Source organism: Hypomesus nipponensis, chromosome 19, assembly GCF_054491055.1.
Source record: "Hypomesus nipponensis isolate SF chromosome 19, ASM5449105v1, whole genome shotgun sequence".
Taxonomy (NCBI): Eukaryota; Metazoa; Chordata; class Actinopteri; order Osmeriformes; family Osmeridae; genus Hypomesus; species Hypomesus nipponensis.
This window is the reverse complement of record NC_140379.1, coordinates 8333431-8359092: the sequence shown is the minus strand read 5'-3', so window position 1 is coordinate 8359092 and position 25662 is coordinate 8333431. Positions and strand designations below refer to the sequence as shown.

Genomic DNA, 25662 nt, shown 5'->3' with positions numbered 1-25662 from the left:
ATTGCTTTTCCCATTTCTTTAGAACGTTTACCTAGGGTTGTCAATACACAGGGGCCACAGTACACAGCCCATGTGTCCAATCACAGTATATAATAGGATCAGCCATTTGAAGCATCACACTCACTGTCACTGCCTATAATGTCTTGTCTGAAACAAGGTTAGAGTGTGTTGTCTCTGTGTAAGAGAGACAGAGGAGAAGTCGTATCTATCCTCAATTGTTGGAGAGGTGGCTGAAAATCCCTTCTGCTTAATTAATTTCCACCGGCAACCTGTTATGCCTACACCCCATCTTTTGAATGGCCAATAAGTACAGGGGTGGTTTTGATTGGTCCACTCTGCAAAAAAATTGGGCTTTCAAGTCGAGAGGTGGATCTCTACACGCCAAACAATTTGAGAGACTTTGTGTGGAGCGATGAGATGAAAAGAACAATAATTGATCGAGACGTAGACAGTTAGGCGGAAGGATCTGGATAACAGGGATACACCCGATGACAGGGAAACGGTTTGGCTTGGCAGTCCCAAAGAGGAAGGTGTTCACTAGGTGACAGACGTTCACATGACAGAGTGTTTGAAATGGTAAGTGAAGATGGACAGCAAGCCTGGGAGATTCTGAAGTCCCTGATAGCCGAGACGAGTTGAAAGGACCAGACTGGCGTCTACTCTCTCATTCTTATTTGACTGAGATGGAAGTATGAGATGTGCCTGATACGATCTTTCATGAGTTTCTCCAACTTGATTAATGGACTATCTCACAAAGAAGAAGAATGAAACTTCAAGGAAGGAATGATTTCTGACAGACCAATCACAGTTTTTTGGGTGGGGGTCGGGGGCTGTGCGAATGATGCTTGAAAAGAATATGTAGGGATTTTGATCTATGTTTAGTTTGTGTTGGAAAAAAATTCAAACTGAGAAAAGTCCATGACAGGTGGTTGTCATGAGGGAAACTTCTAAGTTAGTGATACTGACGTCATAATGTAATGAGGTAAAAGGACTATGGGCCTATTCATTGAAACTGTGGAGACCCTTTACTGGCAGGAATTGTGTGGGAACACATTTTCATAAGTTGGTGAAAAGGTGATCACCTCTGGAAATCTCCATGCATAAGATTTAAGGATCACTATTCAAACGTAGATTGGGCATGCAGTACAACTTGATGAATGTAGGAATACAATTTTAAACAAACCAAGCTAAATTCAATCGGACACAGACTAAATGCTAGACACATATTATCTGTCTTTTATATTCAGTTTGACAGACAAAAAATCTCCTCAAGACAGATTAAACATTGACAGTAGTTTACTTAAATGGTGAAAGTAAAATTTGTTTTTAGATCATGGACTAGCCTACCTCGAACGTCGAAGTAATTTGCCAAGCTATTTGGATATAGCGTCCTCGAAAATATGTAGCCTACGCAATTTCATAGTGCAAGAGATGACGTTGTCTTTATATGGTCAGTGTTGATTATGTCCATAGCTTTCGCAGGTAGGTACCGATCGAAGATACGATAATGCTGTGTAGGAGGGACTTGATGCTCCGCGCAAACTTCTCGTTTGAGCTTTACCCATTCGAGTGCCAGTCGCCCTAGTCCTTCTTGGCGCGACGACATCAACTTGGAATTCAGTGGACACGGTAGCGGATCCTACAATGCAGTTGAAAGTGAAAAAGCGAGCGGAGGCTGAGAATTTTACGCTGATATAGCCTATAACGTTTTTTTTCTTCCTTTTCCTTAACATTAGATTTTCTGATACAAGGACACTAGCATCTACAGCAGTCATACCTTCACTAGCACAGTCACGTATTTGCGCGGTCACATTAAAAACATAATCACAAACACACTAATAACATATCTTTATTTTACGAAGAAGGACGTCAACCTTTTTGGATCGAGACATGGATCTATGGTTCTGTTCGACCCGAATTTGCTGGTGGAGGGTATTGTTTCTCATGAGCATCTTCCAAGACTATTTGAGCTCAATGCTGGACTGCCCGCCAACCTGCAGCTGCTCACCAACAGAGATATATTGCAATAAGTCCGACAATGGGAAATTCTTCCCCTTGCTTGCTCTTCAAGATACAGGAAGCAGTGGCAATACAAGTGTCGATATAGAAGACTTTTTCAAGAATATTACGTCCATGTAAGTATGGGAATTGTGTGTGGAGTCTCAATGCATATGAAAGTCCTTCATATGCTGTAAATATAAGGGTAACAAAAACTGTCTAAATACACTGCAAGAAAACCAACAGTCAACTCACAACAATTCAGTGCTATTAGCTACTATAAAAAACACAAATGATTTCCATACACATCTTTGGGTAAATACAATTATGTATTAAAGATACATCTTAAAGGTTTGTGGTCGGAAAAGCAGACTGAAATGCCAACATTTATGCTTTGATGAGCTTGAACGTGACCAGACAAACTTTATCTAAGAGAACAATAAATTATATGAATCTACAGCAATTGTTTTACAAACATTTTCATATGAATAGCCTACTCCAAGAAATTTGAATAAAAAAGTAATAAAAAGGCACCCATGTAAGATAGAAACATGGTTAAAGATTAATCTGCCCCCCGTTTATATCCAGGGAGTATGTCTTAAAATAATGGTCTGTTTTAAATAGAGCACAGCACTGATTACGTGAATTTACCCTCCAGAAGTGTATTTTCACTCTGCCTCACCATCTCTGGATCGCCGTCCTCCTCTGTTCTTGTGTGATGCGTTTGAGCGGCGCGCTGGCATTGACCCTCCTGCCAGCCAACATCACAGAGCTCTTTCTTTAAAAGTAGCTAATTAGCCCTATGTTTTCTTATGCGATATAGACATAAGCTGACGGGGTACACTGGTTTCTTTTATAATTGCATCTGCAAATTGTGCCAAATCGTTTCTGCATTAGGCCTACTCAAGATTGCGGATTTTTCTCGCATGACATCTGATCATTCCGCCGCTTGTGGTAGCCATCTCTAACCTCGTCTTTATTTTAATGGACAACTAGTTGTGTGTGTGGTTTAATCATTGCTTGCCCGGGCCAGTAGAGGGTACCATGGTTGTTTGTAATGGCAAACATTCAGCATAAAGTAGAATACTACATTTGTGAAAATGGGTGAAATCGTGCCATGGCTTGTGCTTGCCTGAAGCTATATAACGTAATTGACCAAAGAGTAATTGTGTATCTAATGACGGTGTCAAAAGCTAAGCAACCCACGCTGTTTTACTTGTTTGCGTGGCCGTTGGCTCAGTCCCTTACTTGTCGTGTTGGCACCTGCAGCTCGCGCGCAGGAAGAGCGTCTTGCTTGTCAGCACCATGTCTGCTGGACAGCTCCCGGTGAGACGGCGGAACGGCCTCGCATTTGGGCAGTCTGCAGCAACGGGGTCCATGAACAGCAGGATTTCTCTCTCTCTCTCTCTCTCTCTCTCTCTCTCTCTCTCTCTCTCTCTCTCTCTCTCTCTCTCTCTCTCTCTCTCTCTCTCTCTCTTTCTTTCTTTCCCCCATTAACTTCCCTTTCTGGTTTGGATGCATATATTTTCCAGCGCCCTTGAACTATGCCACTAAAGCCATCAAGGCTTTTTCCTTCTCTTTGAGGGAAATCGAGAGACAGTGAGTGAGAGTGACAATTGGCTGAATACAACATGGTAGCTGCAGGATTATAGAGACAACTCTATTTCACATTACCACTGCAGTCTGATAATAATTTTCACAATTACAATGAATTTGTCATGAATTGAGTGATCTGCGTCTGTGTGTGAAATAGTTCACAGGCAACTGGAATGGAATAAAAAGTAAAGGCTGTTGAAATATTTGACATTCACGTGAAGGTCTCTTGCTAAGAGTGCGACTGCAGGTGTGGGTGATATATTAATCCAATGAAAAGATCCCATCTTTTCTTTTCATACCCCTGTAGTGAAGTTCCGGACTTTTCTATTAGTTCTGTAGTGCTGCACAAGAGAACCCGTTGCTTATTACATAGGCATCCGGTACAAAGGGGACTCTATGAAACACCTAGGATGAAATCCTGTGAATAATTCCTCTTTTTTGAAGCACACTGTAAAGTGACATCTCCATTGCAGACATCCATTCACTGGGCTTAGAGGTGGAACCTCAACTGGAGAAGTGTGCTTGGAGGAAAATCTATTTGTCAAAGTTACCTTTTTTTCTTCTTTGTCGTGCAGGAACATGAAACATGAAAAAACATGAAAGATTTATGTGTAATGACGAAGGTATGGTTTTCATTTGATGGACAGATGAAAACAATAAATTGGTTGTTTTGCTCAGTTTTCAACCACTTACACATCTGTTGGTTGATTGAAATATGTAGTATAGTTTATATTTTTGTGCTATTGGCTGTTACTGTACCCATATGCTCTCATCAATCCTATTCTGTTTTAGTTCATTTATCATTCATCTCCCTGTTTTCAAAGCAAGCACAAAACACTGACTAGTCTACAGACTTACTCACAAATATTCTTTGTTTCTGCTCTAATTCTTGGTAAAAAAGGGAACCAAGACCAAGATTTGGCCAATGAGGGGAACACAACCCCCCGTGGTCCGAGTTTGCTGGAGATGTCTCTAGCATGTATCCCTGTATGTCAGCCATATTGTTTGGCGTAGCTGGACATGGGGCGGACCTACCACTGTGCTAAGCATAATGTTACTCAGGCACTGAAGGTTCTTCTTGTCATAAGCATATCATCAAGTTTGCATGAGCCTGTCTTTGTGGTAAGTAGGTCAGGGCCGCCATCAGAGAATTAGGAGGAGTGTGTTCGTTTTGGATCCCTGGCATGCAGAGACGCAATGAAAAGGCCTGGCCATGTGACTGACCTGGCTTTCTCCCACGCACCCTCTGCATCTGCAGTGCTCCTCTGCTTTAAAGGAGCATACTAATGAAGCAACTCTCCTTTAACAATCAAAAGATGCATTGAGGATCCACGGGGTGAGAAAGCCAGCCGGCGCCCCAAGGCCACACTGTTTGAGAGCGGATTAGACAATCCCTTTAAGATATCCTCATTAGGAAATGTATCAAATCTGATCAGTGAACTTCTATCTTAGCTTGTTGATTTTTTAATTACATGTTCTTGGATTTGTAACACTATGATGTATTCTGATTTTGGTTAATTCTACAATTGAAGACCTACATAAAACCACAGAGACTGTTCTGCAACACAAACCGTTCAGCTACTCTTCACTCACCCCTAATTGCATTGACTATAGAAAGATAACACACTGTATAGGGTTTCATTGGAGATAAATTATGGTTGGAGACCTTTGTTATCACCTTTAATTTCCTGCAAGATAACCTCCCCTGAAGCTGAGACTGTGTGGGTGACCTTCCAAGTATGAATCACCCCCACTGGCGCCCACATGATAGCCTTTATCAGCATACACTTAAATAGTGCATGACACCCTGTCTCCTCCTCTGTCCTCATGCCTGTTTAAGCCTCAATTACTATTCATATGTTTTTGTCATTAGAAAATATCAATCATCGGGCATTAGCAATTATGATGAATCATACCCCTCTGTGTCTGTAGAGTGTGAGTGCGTAGTTTGGACAATGTGGATTTTCCTTTTACATTTCAGAAAGGTACAACAATGTGTATATGGTCTATGTGTCTTTATCAATTACATTACCACGACTAAAGAGCTCTCTCTAGATTGTGTGCAAACATTGCTGTTAACATTATGAAGGCCGGAATGGTCCTCTATCCTTAGTGACCTTGAATGACAGCTGTCATTGTGTCTGGAGTGCACTCACTGTCCAGTGGCATGCCCTGTGTGAGCTCTCACACCAAGTTACTATGCATTATCATTTTCAATAATATGAATAATGTCCCCTGCTATTGGAATAGCCCTGGGTGGATTGCTGCTACAACCCTCTTACTAATGTGATATTATAGATTTATTTAGGGAAAGCAGGGCAATGGACATCAGTTATGGGTCCACATCTCACTCCTCCCCTCTAGGCTCTGGCTTTAGGGCACTGAAAGTGAGTGTCAATGATGTGAGTGTTTGCATGTGTGGGTTTTTTGTGGGTTTGCGTGCATTCATGGATGGTGAGGCTGTGGATGTATTAAGGCAATTTGTTTGAGTGACTGTGTGCGAGTATTTGTGTGTGTGTGTTGTATATCGATGGGGTGAGTTGTAATGGTTCTGGTGGTAAACAGGCCTGATAAAGGTAATGGACCCGACCTGATTCCGGCGGGTAACATAATCAATGACTGGGTCACTAAGGACATATGACCCACCTTGGCGTAAACACAGCTTCTGTTTCTCAGCCCTGTTACAGTGACAGGGTGCCTAAGAACACATTTCTATCGATCTCTTAGAGACGGTTTCTGATTTAGATTCTTGTTCTGCTCTGTCTTCTATTGGCATACGTTTGACTTCACCTTCACACGGTGGGGGTGATGGGCCACTCAACCATGTTCAATGATTATTCTATCATTTTCAGGAACTGGCCTAATGCTGTTGTTGTCCTTAATTCAAGCTGAGTGTTTCAACACTTGGTATGGTATTATATTGTGGTACAGTTTGAGCGGGCGACAATTTGAGCGTACACAAAATATTTTTGCAAAGTGGGAAAAGACTGGGGAGTTTGAGGGGGTCTTGAATATTTTGTGAGACTCTGACAGGGCAGTAATTTGTTTTTGTGGATATGGCCAAGGGAAGGAGTTATTTGATCAAATATTACAGATGCACCGTTTGTGAAAGTTGTCAGCTGAATACTTTGACAAATTACAAAACATGGTTGCTTGTTTTCTGTTTTGACTAGTCCTTGATAGAACTGCGGCATGGTTGATCAATCATATACAGTGGCCGGCCTCGACAGCTGTCTGGCTCTGTCAGCGTGAGATATAATGCCTTCTCCTTTCCAAACAGGCCACTTCCTGTAGTCATTTGGTGTACAGTGGCTTAAAGACAAAAACGACAACATTGACTGCACAGTGAGGGACTACATGAAATCTTTGTGTGTGTTGAATTGCTCTATAGTGTCAGAAGATCCAGTGTGCCAGGATTGCTGCCAACTCACTTGTCACTTTGAGTGCAGCTTGAATGATGAGCAGACGAGTCTTGTGCTTTGGAACTCATGCATGATTGTTTGTTGTAGCAACAGGTTAGATACGCTGAATTCGATGAATAGCGTTGTCTGTGTATGTGTATGTTTGGTACATTGGGTGTGCTTTAGTTTTGTGTAAATGTACACATGCAGGTGTGTGTGCCTGTGTATGCATGCTTGTGTGTACCTGTGTGTGGTGTGTGCAATGTTGCATGTCAGAGAGAGAACTTCCTAGCAAATATACCTCTCCAGACCTGCAGGCTCTGAAATCCCTCTCTAAGGTAATTGGTTGACAGTTTACTATTGGATGTGAATACAGTGTGATGAGAGGGTGTTGTAGTATTCTACATCGTTGCCAAGAAAACAAATACAAAAATGTTGGGTGCATTTTCCAAAAACCCAGTTAGACTTAATCCTACTCAAGGCTACAATGCAGAAAATCCACTGCCCCCCCCCCCCCACCACCACCACCTTCTCCATGTCTCTTTTCTGCTTGTGTCCCAGTAAACCTGGAGAGTTGAGGTGCATTGATTTGCACTAGGAAATGGGATTATGGAGATGTAACCTTCACTGAGTCTTTATTGCTGCAATATACCCAGAGTGCATTGGGGCAGTGATGAAAGGACACCATAGCAGAGCACTTACTGTTGAGACCGCACCTGCAACCCCTATTTTTTTCTTCTTTTTCTTTTTTTAGGACCTTCTCTTTTGTGAAATATTGAACACTTTAAGTCCTTGGACAAAAAAGTATTTGATATTTTTTGGGGCTATGCTACCTAATATTGTCCCATTGTGGTGTTTGAAGAGCTGCTGTTCACAATATGTTGGTTGTGGGGGAGGATGCAACTAGTTGGAAGCAGGAAGGAGGAAGCAGTTTTTGGACACAAAGCCCACTTTCCATAACCTAAGTGTTGGTATTTGCTTTGAAATAAACAGCTGCTATTTTGACATCAGGATTAATACAGTCAAATTCAAAACACATTTTCAACTCAAACCCCTCCTTTTCCTGCAGGTGTAAAATGTCTCCGGTCATATTTTTCAGTCAACATGAATATGCTAATTTATTAGTGGTTTAATTAGATATGAGTACTCAGGTGCTGGAGTGATACACACAAGATTCTGTTTAACCTTTCACTTTGATTTCCCCTAAGCCTAGATTGTAGTCCACATAAAAACAACACAACAACACTCCATGTTTGAAGCAGTGGTGTTTTGTAGCCCTTCAGAGCACCATGTTTCAGAAGATTTTGTTTAGACCCAATGCACAGTATGTGTTGGGTTTAGAGACATTCTTAATAACTTCATTTTTTATTTTGGTATACTGCTGTATCTTTGAGTTGGATAAAATCCACATGAACTGTATGTATAATTTGTTTGGATAAGATGTCAGATCGACAAGTTATTGCCTTAAAGCATTATTGTCTGTTTTGCAGTGTTGTCCCTGTGGTCTTCGACTGCTTCGATGAATTATACATCTGAGCTGACTACTATATATCACTGCCATTCAATGCGTAGTTTCTACTATGTGGAAAATGAAGGCTGGTCTGGGAACAGTGTGAGAAGTATGAGTTGGCATTAATGTTAGATACACAACTTAAGGCAATGGGGACCAAAAAACGAGCCAGGGTTGGTTTTGACGTGCTGACATGGAGTCCAACAACATAAATTGATGTGCACAATACATGTGCGTCTTCAATTCATGTGTCATCAATACACTCGGATCTGAAATGGATATTGTAACCATAAAGGAGTTCCTAATTAAGTGTACTTCGTGGGGGCGTTGATTGCAGAAGGGTGTTCCGAAGCCCCTATCATCTCCAGTTAGGAGTGGAAGATCAGACGATCCTAAAAGGTTAGACAAATTGGCAGGTGTCTTGAATGTCAAGGTCTGCCAAATCTTTTCTCTGAGCACGTAAGACTACATTTACTATTCATTGTACCTCCCCCTCCCCATAACACACACACAATATACTGTAATGACAGCTTTTAAAAGTTAAGACTTCAGAACTAAGAGCCCATCAACTCCTTGGCTGTCAAATGAGTCTCATCAGTGTATGGAAGGTAGCATAGTTCATTACTGAGCACCTCTCTGATCAGTTCCGTAATATATCTGTGATCCTGCTCGATTTGAACCTAATTGAAATCCCCAGGAGAAATACCCTATAGCTGTAAATTGATCATTTCCCGAAACTGGGGGAGACTAGCAATGTGAAGAAGCTGCGCTGCACTCAGGAAGTCTTATCTGTGGTGTAGTAATGTATGGTCCTTCGTTCTTCCTGGGAAAATCAAGCCAGGATCTTGTGATCCCATTGTGCTCCACAGCCTTTGAAAGTGTGCTTTGTACTGCAGTATTAGGTGAGGATGAACTGGAGCAGATGCTGCATACAGCACAATACCAAATACCTCAGCTCTGGACTGTGTGACCTCCTTTTGAAGCTGTTTGCATTGTTGTCTGCACCATTTCCTTCCTAATGCACCTAATAGCACACCTTCTCAATCAAGTCTCTACTCGTGCAAATGTATTTCCAGGTTTTTTTTCCACCTGGTACAAGTGCATTGAGGCTTATTTAGCAAATGGACATGACTGCTTCTTGTCATTTGAAATCAGAAAAGTGTCCACTTCTTTTGCCCTTGAATATCAAGGATAGTGTACAGGCCCATTTTTTCTATTAATAGTGAGTAATAGCTTTGGATATAACTATACCCTTCTTTTAATTGTGTTTCTCACCATACACGTGTTTACCTCTTTCTCAAAGCAAAGACACAAGTGTGTCAGGGCAGACAAAATGCTGGTTTACTAACCAGATTGACTGCTTACAAACAGATGAATCAGGGATCTTGGTGCGTCAGCAGACACATCATTTGGAGCAAGACAGCCAGGGTGACGATAACAATTTCTAGTGATTGATGACACAAAGTTGGCATTTGCATCCTTAGGAAGTGATAAAACAATCCTTATATACTTCAGATGGTGGAAGATCATGCAGAAGTTGAATATTTCGTTTGTACTGTAATTGTAATTAGAAATAGGGAATTATAAGCAAATTGTTTGATTAGTGCTTTAGTTTCATCCTAAATAATCGTATTTAATAATCTTTCTAAATCTTTTATCACGTTTATTTGACGACTTCATATATTTGAACTCTCTGATTGGCTTCTGTACAATGTTTTATCCATTTGCGTTCAATCATTAGTCCAACCAGATGGAAGGTCTTTTAAACACATTTTATATCCTTGGTTAAAGGTTACAAATTTGAATGCTGCATGACAATTTTGGCAGGAATCCAGAACAATAGAATCACTTGTTTAATTAAAATGTAGCTTACAGCAGTATGCAGGACATGGTCTGAAGGAGAGTTGACATGAAAACGTTGACAACAGCAGAAAAACCTGATTAATCTTGTTATGTTTTTGTTTTGGTCACGGATTGGAAAACTTGCCCTCAATCATCCAATTACGTTGGCATGGTCAATGAACCCTCAAAGTAATAATGGCAGTTTGACAAATGTCAAGGTCTTTGGATTGGTTCATTCACCAGATCAGAGACTCACTAATGAATACTAGAATAATTCCTGTTTTTCTCCCATACTGTGATTTCCTGCAGACTACTTTGAAAGTCTTGATTTTTAAATTAAGAAATCTAATCCATAAATGAATATACTAAATTTAGAGAGCCTTAAGTATTTAACATTTATTTTCTTAGTCTTTCACTTTGCTGATTGAGAACACAAATTAATACAAATGTAGACTAAAGTAAGATGACGTTTGAGGCATCTTCTTTCCCCACCCTTGCCCCACTATTATGAGCCTGTCGACCTCTCTAGGCCATCTTAATAAATAAGATTTGTTTGAAATTGACCTGCTTGTTAAGACAACCAAAAATATATAATGTTCTTCAGGAATCCAGAAGCCATCTAATGATGTTACTGAGAATGAGAGGGTTCTGATTGCCAACGTAAGTATTCAGGTTTCTTGGCTGGCAGAGGAAGGTTCTCCACCATAGTTCTAATTTCACTGACCCTTGACAGTTAAAATCATGGAAACTCTACTGCATGGTAACCTGGTAAACATTGCCACCAAAATGCAACTCCTTATTTTTATCCTCACCATAACCCTGCGATGGGTAATTAGAAGGGACGTCTCGGGCCTGGGAAACCAGTGGATGTGAAGCCAAGCTCCTGGGCCCTATTTTCAGGGGCAGAGTGTGCCCAATATGATTAAGAGTTTGCTTCATGACGGCAAATAAAATTAGTAGTGTTAACAAGAATATAGCGCTACAACACTCTGTCAGAGGGGTTTGGCCCAGCCACACATGCTGGCTGTGTAACTCATGTAAACAAAACAAGCCTATACCCATTCTTCCTCAGGGAAGGATGCTTCAGGGAGCGATTAGTTGTGGTTGCCGTGTTATTTTTTAACCTGCAGTTAAATCATTTACATACAATTTGATTTGACTGACTAGTGAGATCATTGATCATCTGTTTAATGCTCTTTTGAACTGGTTTAATGTGTAGTCAGTGTTGTAATCTATTGAAACTTTAGAGTAGTAGAGTAGAAGTGTTTAAGATAAAAAGTAGCTTGTGTTTCAGTATGTCAAAGCTTTAGCGAGGGGGGGGGGGGGGCAAGCCGGCAGGCGGGGGGATCATAGTCTGATGACTCCTGGCAAATTGGAAGCTAATTATAGTCATTTTCATTTTGGGCAGAAACCAGTGCTTAGTCATGTGCAGAGTGTAGATACATTTCAGAGCACGCCTCGCCGCATCTACGTTTAGCACTGCCAAGTTTACCCTCACGATTGAATGAGCCTGCTCTGAGGGTGACGCTCAGGGGTTTAGGTTTTTACACCAAAATCCCAATCTGTAAACCAATGACAGAAGCTTTTGGGCCAACCAAAGGACGAGGACAACACATTTGATTTATAAAGACACCTTTTGTGATTTTTCCATTGCTTCCATTGCATCTCAGAGTATGCATTCAAAGAAACAGAAAATGTCCCCCCCAAAAATGATCAGACTTTGAATTGGCAAGAAAACTGCTGTACATGTGGATTTTCATTGTTGGTAGGGTAATGCCACACAATACCATACATATGACCGTCCCCTTACATCAACAAACAGCATGGCTGTGATATGACAAACTGTATTGTACTCGGTCGCTTGACTGTGTAGTACATTGACTATTTTGTGTAAAGAGTTCCATGTTACAATGGTGCCATGATGCCAAGACCACACAGTTAGCGTTGGCAGCCAGGGTTGCTGCAGGGAAGGAAGGTCAAAGGGCATTTAGCAGATGTGAATTGGCAGGCTGAGATCTGTCTGTCATGTGATATGACCAGACCAACAGGTGGCATCCCAGAATTACAACAAGTAACATGTTTTCAGTCCTGCTGTACAGAGTGCAGAGAAGCCTTCTCTATAATAATATTATAAAGTCTATGTTATAGATGTAGACATCTTGATCGGTACACATAAAATATACTAGAATGTAAAATTGTTCTGGAATACCGGTAGTACATATAACTCCACGCAAACAATTTTATTGGTCAGTGGGTCCATTGGTCAGTGGACTTGACCAATTGAGTACTTGTCCTCCATAGGATAGTTCCCTTAGAGACCTGCAATGGAGCTAACCAATCAATTGAAATTTCATTCTCAGCATTTTTCATTTCTGTTGGTATTGATTCAAAGTCTCTTTGTTGTGGTTCTTTCTCTCTATTCCACAGTTGCCTCACTTTTTCTACCTCGATTGCTGGTGAATTTTGGGCATTATCTTAAGTGCTGAATCCATAGCTTCTGAGGGGGGAATCATTTCCAATGTAGTCGTAATTTGGTCAATTTTGACTGTCACTTTGATATCGATATCATATTCCTCACCCAGCAGTGCCTAGTGATATAGTAATTGAGAGGAATTCTTACAGCTTGCATGGTCAGTTTTTCATACTTTTCTTAAATGTGTCTCCTTAATGTTTTCAGTTTATATTTTCCCATATAAGGTGTGTCTGATGATTAGTGTCTAAAACCTGTGCGTGTGGTGGGGGTTGTTTCAGGCACCTTTATACATCATCGTCTGTTCTTGTCCCTTTCTCATGTTCCAAAATACATGTCAACACCCAGGTAAAGTCCTAAACCATATTCTGCCTGGTGTCAAATATCAATGATCATGGAACAGCCCTCTCTGAGACCTGACACCTTCCTCCAGAAGCTGCCTGGCATCATGTAGCATGTGGATCCACAGCACTGAGAGCTGGATTGAGCTCCTCTCATTCATATGTGAACAGGGGTCCCAGTTGAATTTGTATATTAATGTGAATGTTGGAGGCCATTTTCCAAACTGATTCTGCAAACAGATGGGAGGCAGATATAATTTCATAGGCACATGCATTAGAAAGGAAGCCTGTGCATCTGTCTGTGTGTGTATGGGTGAGGGTGTGATTGCATTTGCATAATGAAGATGCAACATGCCATGCTTTTGTCTTTTGTGGAGGACACAGAGAGAGAAAAAACGAAGGAATCAGTGTAATACTCGACTCCCATTTACAAGTTGTGAATGCCTAATGTACCTCATGATTGGTTTGGAGGATGACTTGTTCCAACGCACCAGACACAGTGTAATCTGTAGACCTACACACGCTAGCCACCCTCCCACCAACGGCCCTGGTCCTGTCACAACGTGTTTCTCAATGGCCTTCTTTTACATAATCAGAATGTCTACCTCAGACTGTGTTTACCATGGTTCTATAGTAAAGCGAGTTCGAAGAACAATGGGTGGTCTGATTGATGCTAGCGGTTGTATTTTAATCTAGATTGGAGCTTCACTACCATCCACCCACACTGAAGGAGTGTTTCACTGCTTCTGGCCTTTATGGAAACAGCAAAGGGAGAAAAGAATGTAGATCAATGTCCCGAGAGCACTCCCAAGACATTCTATTTTATTAAACATTTTCCCATTAAGGAAGGAGTACAACTGTTGTACATCATTCCAACAGAGTCGTAAATCACGGAGAGACAGCAGTATTGGAAACAATGGGGGGAATCAGGGGAGATTACGGGAAAAACAATTTGGGGCCTCTTCGATGTTTGTGTAGAGAGTCTCTTGACAAGATTTTGAAATAGATTCACCATGTGTTGCCACCCTGTGCATCAAATGTGTTCTTCTGAGGTGGCTGGACTGGGGATGCTCTTCTATTTCTGTTGTATTTGTCTTTATTCTCTAACTTGAACATTTGTCTTCTGAAGGAACATATCAGGTAAAGGCATTATCAAACTCAATTCCCACGTTTCCAGCTCCCTCGTTAATTGGAGTTAACGTGGTTTCTGGTTGGTTTTACTTCATAACAGCCGTCTTGTGCTTTTCATCTCTGATCGCATTGATCTTGATATGTGCTGTTTATATCTTCAAGGTTTTCATGCTGGAAAAGGACACTCTAATAAAATAAAATCTTCAAGGCGTTGTTGTCAATTCCCAGCACATATTACGGTATTAGTTGGCTATTAATTAGGAATCAGATTTGGGAAGTAGCCAAAGTGTCTCGTCACCAGTAACGACAGCCCCGTTGAACAGTATTCTGAAGTAGAAAATTCAAGTTTAGTTCATAGACAAGTTCATATTTTTATAGAGATAACAATCAAGTTTGAATTCCTTCAGTGTCAGTGCTTCCTTTACATCTGTGTCATTTGGTGCATTTGCTTTGTCACAACAAAGCCTCAAATTTCCCTGTGAAAACTATACACCGCATACTAAAACAATTCTAATATATCATGCTCGTACGAATTACACAAACACACGTGTACAGATCCTTTCTCTGTGCTCTACGGATGAGCTCCCAATGTGCAGGCTTCATTTCTTGTGTGCATTGGTCTGTGGCAACTGCAGTGCTGCAGCCAACCAACCCCTCTGTTGTGTTCTGCTGGGAAATCAGGATCCCACCAATGCTGTGAGAAACCAAAAAGGAGCATGGGAAAAACCCCTAGCCCTTCTTCATGGTGTACCACATCACTGCTCAGCTACTTGCCACAAGATCACTGCTCTCTGAGGACTGACTGTCTTCAATAACATTCATCGAAACATTGCAGCACCGGACTGGTGTGTGTGTGTGTGTGTACGTGTGTGGCTTGTGTGTGAATGAGCTGAAAGTAACAAGGATACTGTAGTTGTTACCTTGCTGGGTATTGTTTAAAGATGGTGGTGATTTTGGGGAGGCCTTTGGTTGGAACACCGTTCCGATGTCCTTTGGATGTATATGTCTTGCTTGGCAGCTACCAGATTCATTTTGAATAGACAATCAGCTCAGGCAGCTTGGCCTGACATTTGGTGAATGTAAATTACTCAGTGTTTTGACATGGGTTAAAGAGATTGATTTGACATATGATATTTCGGATTGAACGTGTGAAATAGAGGTGCATTTCTGGCTTTTAATCATTTATCACTCTCTCTTTTCTGTCTGTCTGTCTCTCTCTGTGTCTCTCTCTCTTTATGTCTCTCTCTCTCTCTCTCTCTCTCTCTCTCTCTCTCTCCCTCACTCTACTGACAATAAAGCAGTCACCATGACTTTGGTATCATCAAGACCCCCCTGGTTACCTCCTCCAACTCAATGCTATTTTAGTGCTTTTATACACAAATCATTTACAAATACTCTCTTACCTTGAAGCTAATTTGCAAGCGTATGCACACAGTTGGAGGCACTGCTTTTCATGTTAGTCTCCCATGACAATTAGGTTATAGGGTCCTCTGTGGGGGGCTGATACTGTAGCGTCTGTATAAGTAAAGTTGTCTGCAGTTGTACATTTTCCCCAACACTTATATAAAGCTTCAGAGACCGTCTCCTGGGCAATTAAATCTATCAGAAGTCAACAGAGCACGCTCTGTCAGAACTAGCAATTTAAATGAGTATGGATTCACAAAACTTTGAAAATACCCTTGCATGGTTGAAGTCTACTTAGCAACTTGGAGTGAGAGAAAAACCTCTGCTATGCTGCTATTTCTACTACATATTTTCGTTTTTCTTCACAAATTAATAAAAAATGACTTTTAATATATCTTTTTTCCTTGTTGCAGACATATAGAGAACTGGACGGGCCTGCAGACTCTAAAAGATGTGGATATGGAGCTCTACACTGGACTACAGAGACTGTGAGTGTAACTACTGAAGCCCTCTAAGGGCCCTTGTGTTTATTCCTAGTTGTTTGTTTTGGATAGGTCTAAACAATTTCGGAGATAGATTTAATCTAGCCCATCGGAGGGAGAAAGAGGCCCATTACCAGCTTGCCTAGATCTTTTCCAGGCTTTCAGATCTACAAAAGTGTTGAGGGAGTAGTTGGCGAGTTTGTGAGTGGGAGCTGGTTTTGGATAGTGCCAGGGTGATGAATACTTCACTGCATTGCACTCACAGTGGTGCAGGCAGCCCAGGGAAGTGGGAAGCGCCATTGTAACCTGCTTTGTGCCTTATCAGTGTTTGCGATCAAGCTGACTGCAGTAGAGAGCTGAATATTTGCTGCCCACAGGGAAACAGCGAAGCAGCCATAGGAATAAGCACATGTGGCTGTTGCATCACAAGCAAGACATCAGGATTTAATGGCCAGTATTTTTTCCAGGCTAATTCTCTCAGGAGATGACAAGGTGTTAGTCTGCAGGCGAGGCGAGAGGGGAGGAGGGTTTGTGACTGTATAACTGATGATAATACAAGCTGATCTTTAAACAAGCTTTTAATTCTCACCCAGTCACACGCAGGCAGAACATCCCCCTCGCTTCGCTTTGCCACTGATCAAATAATGCTAAAAAGCAGCGGGTAAAATTGAATTAAGGAGGCCCTTGCTTTTGCGTAGCTTTTTTTCTTCTCTTTTCTGTTTTTTTTCTCAAAGCAATGTTACCCTGTCTTCTGTCCCTCCTCTCTACCCACACACTGTGTCCTTACACCCTCCTCCTACCCTGTCCCTCCTCTCTACCTCCCACCCCCTTTCCCCTGTGAAGAACATCCGTCTCTTCCTTTCCTGCACCCTGAAGACAAAGCTGGCCTCTTCCCCCGCTCTCCTTGATCCCTCATCAGGGAGGCCAAGTGCAATATCCCCACAGATAAATTAGCATTTTTCTCATTACCATCTCCTCTCACCTGCCGCCTCTCATCGGGACACTCCCCTCCTACGCCTGGAGATGCCGTTCTGGCTACCCAGACCTTCCGTGGCGTTGGCAAGGGCCACCAAGGTCGGTCAGCCGAACGTGGCCCTGCTCAAATCTCCTCTCCTGTCAGAGAGAGCGACATTTGAATATAAACAACTGCAGGGACATGTGACAAGGCCATAGGGCCGGTGTTAATTCTCTCACAGAGGCTGTTGGAGTCTGGTAGGCCCTGTGCTATCTGTGTCACAGTCCTTGACCACTAATCTGTTTTCACTGTTGGGGGAGCACTTTTTATAATAGGTGCTCAATCTGACCATGAAGCCACTGAAACCATGTCATGTCGTCAATATAGGCTTATTCAATCTTAAAATCACATTGCTAGCTATACAAATGCTCGGTCTAGAAATCACTACGAATGCAAAATAATGCATTTTTGGTCTTTCCATCAGTTACAGGTTTGGTGAGTGAGTTCACACAAACAATTTAGCCAACAGGCATTTTTATTTATAATGTTGCTTGTCATATATGGTCTGATCTATTTTAAATAAACCCTCCCAGCTATTGTGAATTGTAAAGTACACCCAGAATATGTTGAAATAGCTCACTGTGTGGGCTGTCGCTGGGTGTTCACTATTCAGTGAACAACAGAAAGTGTATTAACAGTAATCAGTTTTTACATCCCATTTCAGTAATGAATGGCTCGAGATCAGTGCAGAACAGCAGTGATCAGAGGAGAAACGATAATTGGCACCAGCAGCTAAAGTAGATGGGCATACTGTGTTACAGGGCCTCCCAATGATGTCAATGACTTCTTCAAGAGAAAATGGTACATGGAGATGAGCAGATTAGATGTCATTACTGGCCTAGCATTACTTATAGGCTATCACATAGAAGAGTGTCTAGCACACACAACAGTTAATTAGCTAGGTTAGCATCATTCTCAGCCAAGCACTAGTGAGTTATCCAATAGTGCATTAGCTAGGCCAGCAATATTGTCCCCAACAGCACATATACAAAAGTATATTATCGTTAGCACAGGCCTCTAAGTTACCAAACAGTAAATTACAGTTAATTTGAATGCTTAGGTAAATAGCAATCCATGATCCTATTTAAGGGTATTGATTGACAGTTAAGTATGTTGGATTAGCATGCTGCTAAACTGGATAGCTAGTAACTACCAACCCCAATCATTTTAAACATTGCATAGATGAGGAGGATCCTCCAAGCTGAATAGGGCCAATGCATAGATTCTTTTGAAGTAATTATTTTCAGCATCCCATGAATACTGATGCTGAAACCTTAAACTGACTGTGTATATGTCTCTTTCAGAACAATAATGAACTGTAATCTGCGGGTGATTCAGCCAAGGGCGTTTGCTCAGAACCCTCATCTACGCTACATGTAAGTACATACGTTGAACTGTGATCACTGCCCTTCCTTGGTTTAAAAGTGTCACTGCCCAGCCTCGAAATGATCTGTTTTCTGGGAGATTACACATTTGAGCAGCTGCTTTCTTATTGGTCTATATTGTACCTGGGCCATCAATGACACGCTTAAAAATTAATTGAGATAGGCTTGATTTGTTTCACAGTCAAAAATGTTCAGACAATAGTTTTTTGTTTGCAGTGGCAAACAAGCTATCCTTACCCAGGTATTGGATTACGAAGAAATCTAATTATTTGCAAATAGTAATTGAATCAGCTCTACGTTGTATGTTAGACCACAATACATTGTGAAGTGGAAGAATAATGTAACACAGCATAGACTCAGTTATTCAAGTAACAACTAACTTAGAACTTGTTTTTTGACTCAATCCTTGTTTTTGAATATCTACTATATTGAAAACAACTTGCTGGCAAGGTGATTACCAGTACATGTTGCCTGTTGAATTGTAGTCATGGGAGACTTGATGGTACTGATATTAGGCTGTGCAACATTGTCATTGGTATTTCTAAATTTTTACCATGTCACATAGTAAATAACAGCACCATTTTATAACACAGATAATTGAGATCCTATTTGCTTCGTTTTTTTGTGCAGAAAGTAACACATAAAAAATGCAGTTCAATTTAGTTTGCCTGGAGGTGGTGTCCACATTTTACCTAAGTACCAGAAAGATTCGGGAAGGATAAGGATAATTTATTTAACAAAGGCAGATGTGACACTTTATAACTTTATGTTTTCTTAACTTTTCTGGGAGTAAACATGAAGAGAAAGTAAATCTCAGCCTGCCACCTGAACAGACCACCGTTACTATATCAACTATCTTCCAGAGCCAAATTCACAGACTTACGCTTACAGTGTAAATATAGTAGATATATGTGTGTCTGCATAAGGGTGTAATCTTTTTAGTTCAAGCACGCCAAATGTTGTTGGTTTACTTAAGGTATTTCTGTAAAGGGTTATTTATTTGACTATGACATTCGTCCTTCTTGTGTTTGAAAAGGTTCTCTATATGCATGTGTGCGCTTTTCCACAAGGAGTGGGTGGACCCACTCGCTCTGCCTAGCGAGTCGACTGGCTCATCCGAAGTAGCTCATCAACATTTAATGAATGGGATAAAAGTCATTAAAAGGCTGCCTTCACTTGAGTCACAAATGGAGCAGATGGACATGCTAATTGTGGACTCATTAAAAATGGGGATGGGTGTTCTGTGACAAAGATGATGATGGTTTATGTCTTTCTTGGGACTGTGGGTTTGAAAGGGGCGGAGACTTCTGTGCTGAGGGCTGGAAGCAGATCCTCTAAGAGGGAAGACGAAGCTGTGGTAAAGATTCTATTCTGGAGCTGACAGCCTACTTGGGGAGGAAAGGCTGTCATCACGGTTTGCATGGAGTCTGAAGAACTCAATCAGTTATTTATGAGTTTATTTCTTCAGTGCAGTCTTTTCTTAGGCTTTGAGAATGGTTTCTGTACATGTTTTGCGTCCCTAATGATGAATGATAATGTTTGAAGTACGTGGCCAATTCCCTTACTTGTTAAAAGCGCACAAGCTTACAGAACTCAAGAGACATCTGATTCCATCACTTACCTGTTTTGTTTTTGAAGCCATTCTGTCTGGAGATCTACTCCACCAAGAGGCTGAATGCTCAGGGGACAAAGCCTCACAATCAACCTAGAACCTTCTTTCAGCGGCATAGTATCAATTTGTGTGCCTTGCAAGACCATGCTGCAGACCAGGATCAATCCACAGCCTACTAGAAATCCATAGTCATAATTCCTGTAAACAATCCCCCTGGTTATGAAATAACATACAAGATTGAGTTTGTCTCTTTTCTCCCTCTGATCCCTCCTTTGTCTGGGACTACAAACAACCAGAGGTCTATCATCCTACCAAGCCATTCAGCTCTCACTCCTTCACCCATCTCTTGGTCAAAGCACCTATGGAAATTGGTTTAAACAACAAAGAGATCCAAAACAAGGTCTCTGGCTTTCAACTTGTTTGCTCCGCCCGACCCGGGTCTTTTAATGCCGGAGGTCTGGCACCCGCTTTAATGTGCGTCCTGTGTGTCCCCGTTTGAGTGAGAGTGTGTGTGTGCGTACGCGTGTGTGTGTGTGCGGCAAATTAAAGGTTACTGTCTGTCTGGATGGCCAGACAACACACCACTCTATTCCACATATGACGGAGAGACCCAATAAATCTGGAGGGGCTGTTGTCACAAGGGCAGTAGTAAAGGTCAGCTGGTCCAGGGGAGGAACGAAGTAGGAAGTCTCTCTCATTAAATCTCCTCAGTCTACGTGACGTTCCAGACGGAAATGTCACTTTAACACCGGCTGTCTTCCGGAATGAGCCCATCTTCAATTAAGACCTGATTATTCTATGTTTGTGCAGCCTGGATGTGAAAACCCTCCTTTCGGAGGAATTCGTCTGACGTGAGGCTCCTGAAATTCTTGTGGGGACCCACGGCAGTTATTGAGTTCTTGGGGGAATGAGTTAATTTAGAGGCTGTGATGGTGTTGGTTTGGTTTAGCAAGGATTTTTGATGTGGAGTTTTTTTTTTGCTGGATGCTTTTACAGTAAAGCACAAATAGATGAGTGAATCTGAAGGTGCAAATGAGTCCTGTTCCTTGTGTGATATTGAAGAGTATGTGGTAGCCACAGATTGCTCCGTCTGCACAAAGAATGCTATTGCTTTCCGAACGACATGATCCGCCTACATGTTGGGATTGCAATAAGACTGTGCCTTCCACCTAACAAATGTCCTTGGTTGTGAATACACTGCTCATCTAGCCTGCTCTGTTGTATCTTGTTGCACTGCAGCAGTCTGTCATGCTGTGCAAACCGCCTTAGGGATGCTGCTTTCCACATAGATCATGGATAAATGTCAAAACTATAGATTTAGATGTGCTTGTGCCAAACTCTATGTAACGGCATGCATACTATTGATTTTACTCCTGTCTGTGGCGATATGGTTATGAGGATGTGATTTAGACAGCTCTTTCTCACCAGAGTCATCACAGTTTGTGTGTGTGTTTATGTGTGTGATTTTAATTTGATTTGGTCAGTAAGTGTGTGAGTAAATGTTCATGTTTCCGCACACACACACATTTTAAACTAATGATTCAACAGTTATTCACCTCACGCTCACGCTCGTTCCCATTCTGTGTGGGTGCAGTGGTGATTCAGAGTCTGTCAAATTGAAAGTTGGCGTTATTCTGTGGATAAAGGTTGTGTGGTCCCGTTGGCAATCTACTAATGTACTCCCACAGACCAGGCTGTTTCTGCAACAGTTAGCTTGATCCGCTCCAGGGTTTAGCCAGAGCCCGTGTGGATGTGGAGGATGATTGGGGGTTGAAGGGTACTTTAGGATTCTCCTCTGATGGTAGACCACTCCGCCCCCGCTGTTTGAAAACCTTTCCCACCCACAATGCATCACACCAGTCACTTTTTAGCTTTGGAAATGGTAAACGATCTCTTCTGTCTTGGCAGTGTGCTTTCTTATCTCTTTTCTGTGTCACATAGACATCCTTTAGACTGTTTGTAACCTCAAATAGACTGAGTCTCAAGCCAAATCTATTCCACTTATTTAATTGTCACTATTAAAGATATGTTGATGAGTTGCCCGTAACAGATACAAAATGAGAAAAAGACAGAAGTGGGCACAGTTGGAGGCGATTCAACTGCAGTGCATGAAAGTTTGGAAAAACAAACAGGATGCCCAAATTGAATAAACACGTTCATGAAAATCATACTGAGTTTCTATTTACTTTCCACCCCTCTCCAGCATGTTTGGATGCTCCGGGCTAATCTCATCGTAAACATGGCCGGCTTGGACCAGATACTTGGGCTACGAAGCATGATATCTGCCAGACAAGCCGGCAGGTTTTAGGGTCCGCTGCCCACAGTCTGAGTAGACACCAGTGGTTTTGAATGGAGATGTCACTGCCCTGTAGAGTATGCAGAGCTCATCTCCAGGCAGAGCCTGTAATATTGTAGTGAATCTAAATCTAGACAAACAGTAAATGTGAGGCTGTTTGAGTGAATATGAAATGCAGTGGTTGAACCCACTAAAGATGGTATATTGTTGAGTGAGACTACAAGATATTAGCAGGGAAAGGTCCTTCCAAAAGAGCATTTCTAACAGTTTGGTGCATAGCAGATAATTGTTGAGAAATTGGAAAAGTAAAGTGGGGAATTGTTCAAATTAAAAACATTCAATGAAAACATTGATATGTTAGCAATAAAATACATTTTATATATACAGCAAATACGTATGTAGGTCAACATAGAAACAATTCCCCTGAGTTGGGTTGGAAGAACTGCAATGGAAACAGGATCATCATTACAGATGAGTTAATTGGTAGGACATTATATTCAGCGTGATATTTTCTGAGTATATTTCCTGACAACTGAATTATGGTAAGTGAAGTCGACTGTGTGGGTGTGGAGTCTGTCACTTAAGGCCATCTTAATTAAAGTTCTCTCCACACAGTACATGAACAATGGAGTGTTTGATGCATGGTGGTAGGAGTTCTTTAACATATCTCACATGAACATTTTGCATGAATCATTAAGAATCCGTATCCTCTTTTTCCATGTACCTTTGGGGTATCACTCTCCGAGTGTGTGTTTGCGGAAGAATGTGTTTTATGTGGATGCATAACTTTTGTGAAAACATAAAAACACAAAGAGAGAGACAGAAAGACAGAGACAATGAAAGACAGACTGACAAAGACACGGCCCCATACTGGCATGCAGGCCAGGCTAGGCCAGGCCAGACCAGGCCCATCTTTAGATCCATAATTATAGCACTCTAACTGATCCTAAAACTTCATGACGCTCGTTCTGTTCTCAGAGTGAGTCCGGGTGCTGGGCTAATCGCCGTGGTTACACTGCAGAGGAGGACTCAGCAGCCTGACACCCAGGGGGCTCCCTGTCAACCAGCGTGACACAGGGCTTCCAGATCAATATTGGCTGCAATACCGAGTTGTTTTCTGCAGCCTCAAGTTCAACTCTCACACAGAGAGTTCAGGGAAGCGTGACCCCGCCTGCTCGCATTACCTCGACGCAATTCTAAAGGGCTCAGATACAGACAAGTTCTTTTCTGTTCGGGTAGCATTTTTTCCCAGATGATGTTTTTGTTTTTTTTGTCATAAAACAGCCGGCACAACTAAAATAACTGTTGTTCATCCAGCAGAAGCAATGCTTTTATTTAAGTGGGGCATTTGTGTATGGTCTGCCAAATGCAGTGTAAGGGTACTTCCCAGCAACACAGTGATTAGTGGGAGGCAGCAATGCGAATACAATCCTGACATGAGTGAATTGTGCCTAATGTTTCACCAAAACAAATCGAGGAAACGCCAGCTCAGGAGTTGCTGCTGGTCAGATGAAGGTCTTTCATCTCCATTGAACATCAGCCCCCCCGTCTTCCTGTCCTGCCCTCCTCCCTTCATCCCCCTATTCCTCCATCTCGATGCCAAAACCTGTCCGTTGACAGACAGCAGTCTGGCGGAGGCCTGACACTCTATGTACACAGCGCTAGCAACGGCCGGGCTTGTCAATCAAAGTTTGGGGAGTGAGAAACCACCCAGATCTGTTTGGACAAGAGGATGAGGATTGCTCTGCCTTCACAGATTGCTATTTACCGTGCCGCTCTGGGATTGGATTGAGATATTCTCTTCACACCTCGCCCCGATGGTATCCACTGTAGGGCGGCCCACCCTGCTCTGCCGGTGGCATCCAGCAATGCTGTCAGCTGGCTGATTCGACTGTGACAGAGACAGAAAGAAACGGCTCAATGTTGTTGTTTTTTACCTGTGGTGCCAGATGGGGGATGAGGGTAGTGCGGGGGTGAGGCACAGGAAGGGGGGAGGGGGTTAGAGTTTTTGTGGAGGCGGGTGCCAATGGGATGTCTGTCTTTGGCAGTGGGATGCCTCAGTTAGCTACTGTCACATTGTCAAGCTGCCTCATGGCAAGTTTATGCACAGAAATCCTTCTGTGGAGGCTTTCGGTCTAAAATAAATACTTTTTAGTGTTGAATACTCCATTCCTTATTACTTCGTCTCATGTCCACTGCCAATCAAGTGTGGAAGCATCCTCTGGAAACAAGCTGTGTTTACAGTTGGAGTCATAGGTCTTTGAAAACAGTCATGAAAATATATTAAAATAATATTTCAACACTCATATCCTAGCAGCAGTGACATTTTGTTCCCAAGTGTCTCCAGCACTCAAATCCTCAAGGCAAATTTTTGAATTGATGGAATGTTTTTCGTTATTTTTTTTGCACCACAAATGTCTGCGCTTGTGTAATCAGAAGAATGCTCTCGAAAAGTGTCCACGTTTGACAGAGGGGAAAGTCCCCAGGGATGTATATATTTGCAGCAATAAGTCTGGACAGTCAAGGCAGAACTGACCGGCCTAATGTGCGGCTTGTCCTTGAAAAACAGGTCCCTCTCATTTTTTGGTTTTTGTAAGGGGGGGTTTTGGTGACCAAGATTGCCAGGTGCAAATTTAATACAAACCGTTCTGCTCTGTGCTGTAATTAAATCTGTTCAGCTAATGATCTAATTAAAACAGAGGAAGTTAAAGAAAGGCTATGGCACTTTCAGTGATGTCAGAGGACAGTAAAACATTGACATAGCATTCTTTGGCTCTGCTAACTGGCAAACTGGGTAACTCGCAGGATTGCCTTTGTGTTGCACATTAGCTTGGAGCATATCGACAATGCAGCTTACACAGCCTTGGTTTTGAACAGTGCCCTGCCTGATTACAAGAACATGTCTATGTTTTTTCTACCACAGCTTGCACCCACTTTTTTATCCATGCTCCTTCCCTAATCCTATAGATGCTGAACACTTTAATCCTCTTTTCTTGTGTGTCTGTGTGTTTGAAAGACAAAAAGTCTGGGAATACTGTCTTTCACAAACCTCTGAGGATGTGAAAGAGCGGAAACTGTAAATGGAATACTGCAGGTCAGCTCATGGCCACTGGATGAATAAAAGTCCCTTCTCTGCTGTTTCTAGATGTGATGCATGCTTTCCCAATACTCTTACTGGA

At 41.9% G+C, this 25662-nt stretch overlaps 1 protein-coding gene across 1 annotated transcript in view; it reads left to right on the top strand.

The window, feature by feature from the left end:
• The first annotated feature begins 1890 nt into the window (after positions 1–1890).
• ntrk3b (neurotrophic tyrosine kinase, receptor, type 3b) overlaps positions 1891–25662 on the top strand; it is an 82489-nt gene continuing 58717 nt past the window's right edge. The window contains exons 1-3 of the mRNA XM_084682122.1: positions 1891–2135; positions 16107–16181; positions 18495–18566. Of these exons, the coding sequence (XP_084538248.1) occupies positions 1891–2135; positions 16107–16181; positions 18495–18566 (392 nt within the window). The remainder of the gene's footprint in view (positions 2136–16106; positions 16182–18494; positions 18567–25662) is intronic.